This window comes from Periplaneta americana, chromosome 5 (assembly GCF_040183065.1).
Source record: "Periplaneta americana isolate PAMFEO1 chromosome 5, P.americana_PAMFEO1_priV1, whole genome shotgun sequence".
In the NCBI taxonomy this organism is placed as follows: Eukaryota; Metazoa; Arthropoda; class Insecta; order Blattodea; family Blattidae; genus Periplaneta; species Periplaneta americana.
Window position 1 is genome coordinate 47,129,000 of NC_091121.1, and position 14,390 is coordinate 47,143,389.

The 14,390-nt window shown below is 35.9% G+C and overlaps 1 protein-coding gene across 3 annotated transcripts in view; it reads left to right on the plus strand.

Moving 5' to 3' along the window:
- LOC138699591 (kinetochore protein NDC80 homolog) overlaps positions 1–14,390 on the plus strand; it is a 36,291-nt gene that overhangs the window by 17,805 nt on the left and 4,096 nt on the right. For all 3 annotated transcript variants that reach the window (XM_069825599.1, XM_069825601.1, XM_069825600.1), the window contains exons 6-7: positions 1,315–1,463; positions 3,631–4,296. In XM_069825599.1, the coding sequence (XP_069681700.1) occupies positions 1,315–1,463; positions 3,631–4,296 (815 nt within the window). The remainder of the gene's footprint in view (positions 1–1,314; positions 1,464–3,630; positions 4,297–14,390) is intronic.

Sequence of the window (14,390 nt, forward strand, 5' to 3'; positions counted from 1 at the left end):
TACAATTCTTTTATTGAGTGATATTAATTGAGAGAGCATTTTAGTTATTTCTGCTGTTTGAGATGAAGGTGTGTGTTTAGAGACAATTGATAGAATAGCTGCTTTGGAGTCTGACAATATAACTGCATTCCTAAATTTATTGATGTGGCATAGAAGATTCCTGACACTTTCACTTATTGCAATGATTTCACCATCAAAACTTGTTGTTCCATATCCAAAAGATCTATAAAGTGAGAAGAGACAGCACGTAACACCTGCTCCGGCACCTTGTTCTCTGGAGATCAAGGATCCGTCGGTGTATAAATGAAGCCAGTTTTGTGGAGGATACCTTATATGTTGTTGTTTTCTAATAGCAGGCATTTGACAATGAAGTCATTTGACCTCTTGCACTCCAATATTTTTCAAAGATATTATCATGACCAGCCACTGAAGCACAGATTTTGAGATGTTCCGAATCCATTTCTTGGTTTGAGTTGCACACTGGACAGTTAGGGGACTGATATATTCTAATTCTATGCAGGTGTTTGGCCAAACAATCATGGCCAAGATTGTCTCTAAAGACAATTGTTTCAGTATTTCAGTGTTTACTTCTGATTTCAGTATTTCTTCTGTTAAATTTAGATTATATTCTATATTTAATACAGTTAAAGGGTTTGGTTTAATGTGTAAGGTTTCTTTTAAATTCGGGATATTGATTTTCTGTTTTAATTCTTGAACAATGGATACGAACTTTTTTTAGTTTTCAATCTACAGAGAGGACTGTATGAACGCCAATTGTTTCCTGGTAATCTGATATGTTTTTCATATTGAATCAGTGCTTTTTCTTCTATTGTCATTTTGATGCTGTTAATATTAGTGAGGAATCTCATAGAATCTATTGGAGTTGTTTTGATTCCACCAGTAATGAGTCTGAGAGCTTGGTTTTGAACATATTCTATGTCGTTTATGAAAGGTGAAGTAATTAAAATTTCTCCACAGTATGTCAGCACTGGCTGTATAAACATTTTGTATGTAGTGTTCAAAGTATTCCTAGAGCATCCCAATTTCTTTCCTGCTAGTCTATTTAGAAGGGAGAATCTTTTACGAATTACAGCTTTATTTATTTCCCAGTAGGAAACTAATTCCCCCACCCCTGCATGTTCCCTTTCACTAATGAGGAAGAAAGTGGGGAAATAATCATTGATTTGTAGAAGTTTAATTATGTGACGATCATAGATTGAACCTAACAAAGGATGAAATAAGCTCTTTAGTTTAAATGTAGTTATTGTGAAGTAAAGTATCGAAATGCTGATCTATTTGTTTTTCTGTTCACAGCAAATTCCTCATATTCATGGCTTAATGTGATTGCGCTTCTGTCTTGGTTGGTTGATTTACATGGAGTGAACAGTCATATCCGCGAGTTGATGTTTCCACCAAGAGATGATGATGATGATGATCTTCCAATGAACATCTTGGATGACTCAGTAAGCACATACACTATTACCAGTAGTGGAGAAAATATCAGGTCCACAGACAGCAGTAGCTCACCTAGTCACAAGCTCAGTTCCTTACAGATTGTGATTAAAGAACTATAGAGCAGACTTGTTTTGCATTAATCCCATTCTACATTTCCTGTTTCATAATCACCATCACATTCGTCAGTTTTATCTTTATTTATTTGACTAAAACTAGCAGTGCAACTTCTTTTTTGGAAAACTTGCTCCCCCTGAGAAATCAGCATTACACAAGCAGACTCTACACAAGTACAGGAGTCAGTATTAAGGTACGGTCACACATCGCTACTTTTGCAGCGCAACTTTTGTACTGCAGCTGCAAAAGTTGCGTGTCGTGTTCACACGTAAGCCAAAAGTAGCGCGCTGCATGCTACTTTTCGTGCTGCGCAACCCGAGTGCTGCAAAAGTTGCAACTGGAGGTTGCGAGTCTGTTCACACACAAGGCGCTACGTTTGCAGCCGCAGTCATGCTGCAGGTTTCCATATCCATGTTGACTTCTCAATATATATTTTGTGGTTATGTTTGCATTATTAAGAAACTCATGCGAAAGCTTCCTTATCTATTATTTGCTTTTCTGTCGTATCTAGTATTCAGAAATTGACATTATTTTTACTATAAAGCTTTTAAAAACGCCTATATATTTAAATGATAACCAACAGTATATTCGCGTAATCAATGTTGGCAACCCTCCTGTTTGGAACTACGCTAAGGAAATTTAAAAAAATGAATTATATCGTCAGCAATTATGCTCAGACTGTGTTGTGTATTTAATAACTGTTACAAATAATTTATTTTCATCACATTTAACATTAAAATATATTCAAACAATAAAAGTATCATTGGCACATTTGGGTGGTAACACTGGTTGCAACCGCAGCAAAAGTTTCAACAAAACCGATATCAAAAATGCTGCGGCTGCAACCCTGAGAACCCTGTTCACACATCGCTACTTTTAAGCTGCGTGCAGCATGGAAAAGTAGCGGGCAGCACGTTCGGCAGCCGCTACTTTTCGGGTTGCACCGTTGTTCACACGTCGCAGTACAAGAGTTGCGCAGTTTTTTGTACTGCAGCGCTGCAAAAGTAGCGATGTGTGACCGTACCTTTAGGCTCCTTAGAAATGATCATTATACATGCAAATTCAACTTAAGTACAGGAGGATTCCTTGAATTGAACTGAATTTCAGAATTGAGACCTAGAAAATCTATTGTGGTAACTCTGAAACTGGACTCATTTCAAACCCTCACAAACTGACTACTACAGTAAGGCCTGTGTCACACTTGGCATTGCTGCCAGTCTGGCATCACTGCCATCAAAATAAATGCGGTTGGATTAGGCATCTCACACTCCGATGCCAGCAGAGCTGCCAGGTCGACCTGGTTGGCAAGTTGGTATAGCGCTGGCCTTCTATGCCCAAGGTTGCAGGTTCGATCGCGGGCCAGGTAGATGGTATTTAAGTGTGCTTAAATGCGACAGGCTCATGTCAGTAGATTTACTGGCATGTAAAAGAACTCCTGCAGGACAAAATTCCGGCACATCCGGCGACGCTGATATAACCTCTGCAGTTGCGAGCATCGTTAAATAAAACATAACATTTTTTAACAGAGCTGCCAGTCAGTAATATTTAACACTTGTTGCCTCACTACTGCCTTGTTCTATTGTTGTCTGTGTGTGTGTGTGTGTGTGTTTTTTTTTTTTTTTTGCAACATGGACAATTTGATACCCGGATGATTGTGGTACTGCACTTTGCTTACTGCAAAGAACTTTACGAGAAAATTCCCTTAAAGAATGAATGAAATGTTGCCTTCAGGTGGAGTTATCGCCAAACCCCAAAACAATAACTGATATATATCATATCGCCCATGAATAGATGGTTACAGGTTAGATCAGGGGATTAACACTGGTGCAGGTGGATGTGGAATATTAGGTGCTATTGGTGCACAGATTATATTCCTTAAAAGTGGTATTGCCCTTAAACCAGGTTTCCTTAAAAGCAAGAATTACATGATAATTTGTCTGGAACTTAACAGATTATTCCTTAAAAACTGGAACGTTAAAATGGGGATGTACTGTATCAGCCAGAACTTGAAACTTAATCTCACACTGTTTTTGACTGCAACCATTTCTTCCTGTGTTTCAGACTATGTTTGATTACTATATGAAGAGCTTCGACCTGTACAACAAGGCAGCCAGCAGCGAGGTCATTGACACGCAGTTTAATAGAGACATGTCAGCAAAGATTGGAATCAGTAATACTGACATCGAAGACCTCGAAGCAGATATTCAGAAGCTGAATGTGGAATTGGCAGATCCTGAACAAATAGCAGAGGAACAGGAAGAAGACGAAAAGTTGAATGAACTTTCTGAGTTGGAGAATAAAGAGAAACTGTTGGCAATGACCAAGCTAAACAGAGACAATTATAGAAAGGAGTTAGAAAAAACAAAGGTGGCCTTATTGCAGAGTATTCAAACACTGAACACTCACAAGCAGAATACACTCTCAAATATTTCTCGGCTGTCAGATTTGGTGAAGAACCAAAGAATTTCGATGGAGGACAAGAGGAAGATAGAGGCAGATATTATGGAGTTGGAAAACACAAACATAGAGCTTCAGAATCAATTTGACTTGTGGTCCAAGAAGGTATACTCTGATGATCTACAAATCGCTAAGCTTTCGTCTGACTTAAATAATAGGAAGACAAAACATGAGGAACTGTTACTTGAGCATGCAAGTACCATTCCCGAATTGAGTGACTTCAGGGTGACGGTCACCTATTTCCAGAACGGTTCTCTTGAGATCGTGAAGGTAAGCTGCCTCTTACACTATTTGTACAATTACCATTCTTTCCAACATAATGTCTACAAATACTGTATTTTTTTTTTTGCATTAACTGCATCCGTACATGGGTTGAACTATCAGATTCATATGAAATAATTTGAAATAAAAGAAAATCTTATTCTTAGGCCATACAAACAAATTTAGATTAAAAAAAAATTGTTTCAAATAATTATTTGGACCTTTCTGCGTGATTTTCAATATAATTTATTGAAAAGTTATAAATGCCAGTACTTTTAATTTTGTAATACGTTTTATGTGTCAAACTATTTTGTTTATTAATATATCTCTGAAATTATTTGGTACAAAATGTTGTCGTTTGATGTGTTTCGTATCTGAATGTTTGTTTCATAAGTTGGCTAACTTTGTTTCGAATTTTCAAAAACAAATTTCAGTGTTAGGCCTATATGTGTTTGAAAATGTGAATATATCTAATGTTTTGTCTCTTCTTCTTTTTTTTTTTTTTTTTTAATTATTAAAATGAGATCTGTAGTTATACCACAGTCTAATAGATACAGTCACGCAACTCATACGTATAAAATATGCCAACATTTGACAGCTGGCCCGACAGTAGCCCTCTAGCGGCAGGCAAGTTAAAAGTGTGCACACGACATGATAACACATCAGAAAATGGGTTTTGCGTAATTTATTTTATATTTTTATGCTATACAATAAGTGTATATGGTTCTTATTAATTCTACTTTAGAATCCTGGAAGAATTTCACACGCAGTTAATCTACAAGTTTCAGAAGCTGGGAATAAACGTAATTCTTTCTGCTCCTTACAACTGAATCATGGCCCTGATCACGTATCATGGTTTGAAATAATATAATTGTTCGTGCGTTGTCGGTTAATTAAATTCATTACTAAATATATTTATGAATCATTGGAACTTTGTATTTCATGTGAGAAGAGTAAAAATTGGTAGCTTCAAAATTGTAGGGCATATCTCGTAGGGTACATCGCGTGGTGAACTCTTCTCCCTATTTCCTGAGAAATTAATGATTTTGCATACCGCAAATTGGGATAAACTCGGCCGCTGAGGTAAACATTAATATGAAGTTCATTATTTTTCCATTTCTTAAGAACCGGTATTTCCTTTATTATTTTGAGTCGCAAATAGTGCTGATGTATGGTTTAAATTTTTATGGAAAGTTTACCGCATTTTACATTACATTTCCAGTTTTCACACATAATGCCTAATTTTGACTTATCCTACCTATATAATACGTAATTTACGTGCACTTACTGTTAATATGACGTAGGTGAGAACAAATAAATGAACACACAATTTTGTTGAAAAAAATTGTAACTTCAATTAACTCAGAAAGTGTAGGCCTTATTTTATTTTCAGAGCAGAAGTGGTGTAAGTCAAAAATGGGTAATGAGGGTTAAAGTAAACATTCTGTAAAATACAGCGCACAGTGGCAGTTAATATTGAATTTATTTAAACTATTAATAGTCGGTGAATAGCACGAAGGATATTTAATTGCTACTTTGCGCTGTGTTTTACAGAATTTTTACTTTAAACCTCATTACCTGATTTTGACTTACACCACTTCTGCATTGAACGGCTCAAATAATCACTGGGAATGTAAAATCAACGCCAATAACAGTCATGAAATTATTACAGAAAAGATTGCTTTTTATATTAAATTTAAAAAGGCTCTTTTATTTATTGAGAACTTCATACGTCTGCCACATGAATCTACACCAACACATCAGAAATTTATCGACACAGTCCGGATTTATTCAAGAAGTGAATATTTTGCAAAAGGATTACTATACTCCATGAGTTCTTGCAAAATTAACACCATGATACCTACTTGAATGCTATATAACATTCAACTTTTGAAAAATATAAAGAAAAAAACACGAATACAAAAATTATGGAATTACTTGCATTAAAAACTGTAGTTATATTATCCAAAATCGGAATGGTTACACATTTACACATATGATCTCTGCAAAAAATAATATACTGTAACAGGTATTTACTTTGTTTTTATTTAAACTGTCCTTCTGACATACAAATAGGTAATTGATAAGTAATAAAATAGTGTTTTATAGAACACAATACGTAGGCTACCTATAACGTGGATTATTGGTTATGACTGAGTTATGATTTTCTCTTGGTCTTTAGGAAATCTGAAGAACGACAAATTCGGAGATTTAAACTTGTTGTTACTGTACTGCAATTTTCGTCATTGCACACATTGTCTTTATTCCGACGCGTGATTAAAACATTATAACATCTCGCATCCCTTTAAAGCACGTGCTGGCTGTATCAACCCTATGACCAGTGCCTTGCCTGCCGCTTGGGCGCTAGTGTCGCGAATGTTGGCAAAAAAAAGTGTTGAAGTTGCGCGACTGTATCTATTAGACTGTGGTTATACTGTTACTATTATTTGAAATTAATACACCTACAGTTACATTAAAAACTATTGGACATCAATGATATTGAAGTTATGTTACCCCTTTTCTCGAAAGTTAAAATCAATATAATACTATCGATAAGCTGTAAAATTTCATGCTTGTAGCTACTTTAGTTTCTGAGATGATGGTCAAAAGGTTTAGCAAGAGGGTTGGATGATGATGAACATTGAAATCTCTCCCCTTCGACTTTTAAAACTGATGGAAACGTCCAGAAAATCAGTGAAATTGTTTGTAAAGACTGAACATCAGCATGGTTGTAGGCATCGTAGAAATTGACAAAGAGACATTGTGACAAATCTTACATGATCAGTTGATGATGAGAAATTTATAATCGAAAGTATTAAAGTCGTCCACATTGTGATCCTGTTATTAGTGATTAAATCTGCAAATATAAATTTTTATTTTTTATTTTATTTTATTGGGTTATTTTACGACGCTGTATCAACATCTAGGTTATTTAGCTTCTGAATGATATGAAGGTGATAATGCCGGTGAATTGAGTCCGGGGTCCAGCACCGAAAGTTACCCAGCATTTGCTCGTATTGGGTTGAGGGAAAACCCCGGAAAAAACCTCAACCAGGTAACTTGCCCCGACCGGGATTCGAACCCGGGCCACCTTGTTTCGCGGCCAGATGCACTGACCATTACTCCACAGGTGTGGACTGCAAATATAAAGATGTTGACATTTCAAAATATACGAAGCTCAATACATTTTGTAAACAAAATCATATGGAATATTAAGCTAAAAAGCGAGAATGTTGATGAGTGAGGAGTTAAATAAGATATGATGGAAGTACCATAATGATTAAGGTAAGAGACTGAAAAGTGCAAATTTTGACGTGAATACGTCTATAAGTTCAGCCCAGTATTAGGGTGCCATCCCAAAATATTGACCCACACATTTTCAGGCGAGCTTTGTCACGCCTATAATTTCTAAACTATGCGACATTCCAGTGAAGTAAACAGCAATCAACAGTTGAAGTATCAATGTATCTAATGTGATCTTGAGTTGGAGAGGGTGATGTCATCTAGTGATATGTGGGAGGAGGGAAGTTGAGGCATGAATTGACGGGTTGTGCATGGCAGTTGAGTCAGTCACACATAAAACTTGTGTCTGTCCGATATAGCCTACTCCAATTTTTTTAATGAACAGATGGTTTATAAAAGTGGTAGTTTCCATGTAGGTGTGCTTAAAAAATCTTGTGCATGTGACGTAGTGCTATCCAATTTTGAATGTCATCATCACAACCATTTCACGTATTAGACCTAAGGTTCTGTTATGGTCTCTATGTAGCGCATTTTAGTGACATGCTTGTAACTTGTCATAGGGAATTTTAATTACATTCAAGTCTCTACAATTTTGAATGTGTCGGCAAGAAATCCTTGTCTGGTCTACTAGAGAAGCGATCCATCTTCTCCAGTCTTGTTCACTCACTGATACAAACCCTCTATGCAGGGCTGTTACCTTTTTGAGGTGATTTCATACATCTTCAGCAGTCGTATGGTGATCTCATCTAATTTTAACTTGCAGATCCTTAACAGATTCTGGTCTAGGCATTCTAGAAAAACTGTTATTTTCTCCACACCTTAGAAATATCCTCTGAATTGTAAGGACTTTGATACCAACCATTCATCAATATGGCACATATCTCACTTACATTTCACAAAGTATATTGCTGTTGCAGTCTCTTCTGGACTTACAAACATGTTGCATGACAAAATTCAGTTTTAAAGTGACTGTAAAGCCTAAACAGTTGTAATTTCAAGAAATTCAAGATACAGTGATTTATTTTTAGTCTAAACAGAGGCAAGCATTCGGATGAAGCTACTGAAGCTCTGCTTCACAATAATTGTTGCTAATACTAGAAACATTATTGTCAAAAGCTCTTTTATACTCTCTTTCAAACTGCATGCAGATATAGCAATTTAAAAATGTGTTTTCACATTGCTACTGAAGCTTGATTCACTTGAGTGTCCTAGCGGGCATTCTATGAATGGGAAAGGGAAGAGAGAGGCTGAGAAAGAGAAGGAGAAATAATGGCTTAGGCTAATAGTTTTCAATACTCAACTGAAGCTGTCCTCACAACATCAATCGGCTTAGGCTGTTCAGGATGAGAAGCAATAAACCTGTGTTTTTTTTTCCATACTTATCGAAAATTCTATTCTAAAATCTAAGAAAATTTGAAAAATCTTATATCAGTTTTAGTTTTCGTGTGGAAAAGTGCAAGAATGAAGCCAAAATTAATATTCTTATTTAATAACTAAGTGCAGGAGAAAAATCTTACTTTTATTTATTTCAATGCTAGTAACAATGTGTTATTAGAATATAATATCGTGTGTAATTTACTAAAGATCTGTTAAACAAGCTACTTTCACTGTGGACATTGAATTAAAAAAAAATATCATCCAGTTTTTCACAACTAATGCTCTTGGTTAGTGTGTATGATTCTCGTGAGCGCAGCGACTGCAAAAAGGTCTTTGACACTGACAAGAATAAAAACATACCAGTATGTGCGCAATAGCCAATAGTACAGGAAAAAAGAGACTTGAACACTGAGTGATCATTTCAGTAGAATATAGTTTGCTGGAGGACATGAGAAATACTCGAGATTTCTTTGATAAGGTGATTACTGCCTTTGCATTGCAAGAAAGAACGATGGAATTAAACTCCAGATAAAACTGATGCTGCAGTACAGATGAGTCAATTTTGTGTAACTGAAACAAACAGCTGCTATTGATCTATTACTAATAATAAATCTGTAGCCGAAATTTTTCTGGTAATTTTCGATTTTCCAAAAATAATTGGTCCTAACATATATAATTAACCGCCCTGAAACCGAAAATCGCTTTTTTGAAATTTTTGTTTGTATGTCTGTCTGTCTGCCATGTATGGTGGGTCCCTATCACCACGGCATGGCGCGTCCTCAGGTTGCGGATAGAGGAGACGGCCTCCAGATATGGAGGGTAGCTGCGAATATATTGAATAAGCAGTCGTGGACAGCCGATAAGGGGTGGTCCTCCAGCTTGGGGGTTGGGCGAAGGGCTAACAACCCATCACCGTAAAAAACAGCTTGTTACGAATTCCTACAGTAAGCCTCGGAATAGGACTGATTCTCTGGCACGACCACAGCAAAGGAATAAGGTTTTGAGATTTGGCACTTGGAACGTAACTAGTCTTTATAGAACAGGAGGGGTAACATCAGTAGCAAAACAACTAGCTAGATATAGAATAGACTTTGTGGGAGTACAAGAGGTTAGGTTAGATGGGAATGGCATATCACAAATAGGAGATTACTTGTTGTATTATGGGGAAGGAAACAATAATCACCAATTAGGAACAGGATTCTTTGTACATAAAAGAATAAAATCAGCAGTAAAAAAGGTCGAATTTATCAGTGACAGGTTATCATATTTAGTACTTAAGGGTAGATGGTGCGACATCATAGTTATAAATGCTCACGCCCCTACAGAAGAGAAAGACGACTATATAAAGGATAGCTTCTATGAGGAATTGGAACATACTTTTGATCAGTTCCCTAGATATCATATGAAAATTTTATTGGGGGATTTCAACGCTAAAGTAGGACGGGAGGATATTTTTAGACCAACTATTGGAAAAGAGAGCCTACACGCAATTAGTAGTGACAATGGAGTTAGATTAGTCAACTTTGCCACATCGAAAAATTTAATTGTCAAAAGTACAACATTCCCCCATAAGGATATACATAAATATACTTGGACTTCTCCAGATGGATTGACACACAACCAAATAGATCACGTCTTGATAGATAAACGGAGACATACTAGTATAGTAGATATTCGAACTTTCAGAGGTGCAGACTGTAATTCTGACCATTATTTGGTGATTGGAGAATTAAGAGAAAGATTATCAGTAGCCAAGCGAGTAGAGCAACAAGTTAATATTACTAAATTCAATATTTTGAAATTAAAGGGCGAGGAAGCTAAGCAAAATTATCAGGTCGAAATTTCGAATAGGTTTGCCACTTTAGAAAGTTCCGACGAAGTTGAGAAAGAATTAGATGTTAATAGCGTGTGGGAAAATATCAGAGATAGTATCAAAATTGCAGCTGAGCAGAGCATAGGTTATTATGAAACTAAGAAAAAGAAACCGTGGTTTGATGAAGATTGTTGCATGGTAGTAGAAAGAAGGAAACAGGCAAAATTGAAATTCTTACAGGATCCAGTTGAGGAGAATAGAGATAATTATTTCAATGAAAGACGGGAAGCAAGTCGTACACTTAGGAATAAAAAGAGAGGTTACTTGAAGGAAAAACTGAATGAGGTAGAAACAAATAGTAAGAATAAAAACATTCGAGATTTATATAAGGGTATAAAGGAATTTAAGAACGGATATCAGTCAAGGGTAAACGTGATCAAGGATGAGAATGGTGACTTGCTTGCAGACTCTTCATCAATCCTAAACAGATGGAAAAACTATTTTGCGCAACTACTAAATGTACATAGGCCAAATAGAAATGATCGGGACGATATTGAAATACAAACTGCTGAGCCATTTATACCCGAACCCACGATTTCAGAAGTCGAAATTGCGATAGAAAATCTGAAAAAGTACAAGTCTCCAGGTATCGATCAAATTCCAGCAGAATTAATACAAGAGGGTGGAAGTGCATTATATAGCGAAATTTATAAACTTGTACTTGCTATTTGGGAAAAGGAAATTGTACCAGAACAATGGAAGGAGTCCATAATTGTACCTATTTTTAAAAAGGGGGACAAAACGAACTGTGGTAACTTTCGAGGAATATCACTTTTGTTGACGTCGTACAAAATTTTGTCCAATATTCTTTTGAGGAGATTAACTCCGTACGTAGATGAAATTATTGGGGATCATCAGTGCGGTTTTCGGCGTAATAGATCGACTATTGATCAGATTTTTTGTATTCGGCAGATAATGGAGAAAAAATGGGAGTATAAGGGTACAGTACATCAGTTATTCATAGATTTCAAAAAGGCATATGACTCGGTTAAGAGGGAAGTATTATATGATATTCTTATTGAATTTGGTATTCCCAAGAAACTAGTTCGATTAATTAAAATGTGTCTCAGTGAAACATACAGCAGAGTCCGTATAGGTCAGTTTCTATCTGATCCTTTTCCAATTCACTGCGGGCTAAAGCAGGGAGATGCACTATCACCTTTACTTTTTAACTTCGCTTTAGAATATGCCATTAGGAAAGTTCAGGATAACAGGCAGGGTTTGGAATTGAACGGGCTACATCAGCTTCTTGTCTATGCAGATGACGTGAATATGTTAGGAGAAAATACACAAACGGTTAGGGAAAACACGGAAATTTTACTTGAAGCAAGTAAAGCGATCGGTTTGGAAGTAAATCCCGAAAAGACAAAGTATATGATTATGTCTCGTGACGGGAATATTGTACGAAATGGAAATATAAATATTGGAGATTTATCCTTCGAAGAGGTGGAAAAATTCAAATATCTTGGAGCAACAGTAACAAATGTAAATGACACTCGGGAGGAAATTAAACGCAGAATAAATATGGGAAATGCCTGTTATTATTCGGTTGAGAAGCTCTTATCATCCAGTCTGCTGTCCAAAAATCTGAAAGTTAGAATTTATAAAACAGTTATATTACCGGTTGTTCTATATGGCTGTGAAACTTGGACTCTCACTCTGAGAGAGGAACATAGGTTAAGGGTGTTTGAGAATAAGGTGCTTAGGAAAATATTTGGGGCTAAGCGGGATGAAGTTACAGGAGAATGGAGAAAGTTACACAACACAGAACTGCACGCATTGTATTCTTCACATGACATAATTAGGAACTTGAAATCCAGACGTTTGAGATGGGCAGGGCATGTAGCACGTATGGGCGAATCCAGAAATGCATATAGAGTGTTAGTTGGGAGACCGGAGGGAAAAAGACCTTTAGGGAGGCCGAGACGTAGATGGGAGGATAATATTAAAATGGATTTGAGGGAGGTGGGGTATGATGATAGAGACTGGATTAATCTTGCACAGGATAGGGACCGCTGGCGGGCTTATGTGAGGGCGGCAATGAACCTTCGGGTTCCTTAAAAGCCATTTGTAAGTAAGTAAGTAAGTAAGTATGTCTGTCTGTCTGTCTGTCTGTCTGTCTGTCTGTCTGTCTGTCTGTCTGTCTGTCAGGATGTTTGTTACCTTTTCACGTGATAATGGCTGAACCGATTTATATGAAAATTGGAATATAAATTAAGTTCGTTGTAACTTAGAATTTAGGCTATATGACATTCAAAATATTTCATTTAAAAGGGGGGTTATAAGGGGGCTTAAATTAAATAAATCGAAATATCTCCCTTATTATTAATTTTCATGAAAAATATTACATAACAAAAGTTTCTTTAAAAATAATTTCCGATAAGTTTTATTCCATGCAAAATTTTGATAGGACTGATATTTAATGAGATTAATGAGTTTCAAAATTACAATAACAACGCCATATAAGGTGGTGTAATGAAATAAAAAAACAAGTGACTTCGTCTATAAGGGGCCTTGGACAACAACAATCGAAAGCTATGAAACATACAGTAGCCTACAGAGAATGTTTCTGTGTTTGTATGAAGTAATATCGGAAGCTAAATTAACTGATTTGTATAATTAATTATTAATTCACCATTGGAAAGTGTAGTTTCTCTAGATGGACATAATGCTATAATGTTATTACAGTAACTTCTGAGTGAATCGAGGACAGGTAATATTAAAATAGCTTCTTATGCACAGAAAACTTGATAGGCATTCATTTCCTGTATTTCCTACAATAATTTTTATGACCAAATGAGTGGTCTCTGGATCAAAATGATAGCATTTTAATTTTTTTAATACAATTTAAGTAACGTAATAAACGATTTATCCTTCTATCAAACACGAATGTTCCCTGGATCAAATATCCTATTTTAATTATGTAATTACTTTATATTTATTTCTAACGGGTGCAGCGGAGCACACGGGTACGGCTAGTATCAAATAAAGTAGTAGTGGTAGTAGTAATGATAGTAGTTGTAATAGTAGTAATAACATGATACATTAAGGATAATGTATACTAATAACAAAACTGTAACCAATATTTTTCTGGCAATTCTCGCTTTTGGAAAAATAAATTATCTATAACATGTATATCCTGAAATCGAAAATCGCATTTTTTAAATTTCTGTTTGTATGTCTGTCTGTCGTGTCTATGTTTCTTACCTTCTCATTCTATAATTGCTGAACCAGTTAGTTAGTTAGTGGGGTTTAAAAAGGGCGTGTCAGTTACTATTTGCGCCCTTATCTAATATCTTTCACTAAACACAAACACAATACAATAACCAGAATGCTTAAAAGAACTAAAAAACGTCACGGTTGCTGAACCAATCTCTATAAAAATTGATATGTAAAATAAGTTATATATAAGTTAACATATATTGTAGGATATTCGCATTAAAAATACTTTCTTTAAAAGGGGGGTTATAAGGGGGCCTGAAGTCAATAAATCAAAATAGTCATTCATGCGAAAGAGAAGTTGGACGGAGATGTGAGTCGTTTTCGTGTATTGCACATGCCGCATATTGTATTTACTCTTTATATTGTTCACACGTGAAAACATAGAAAA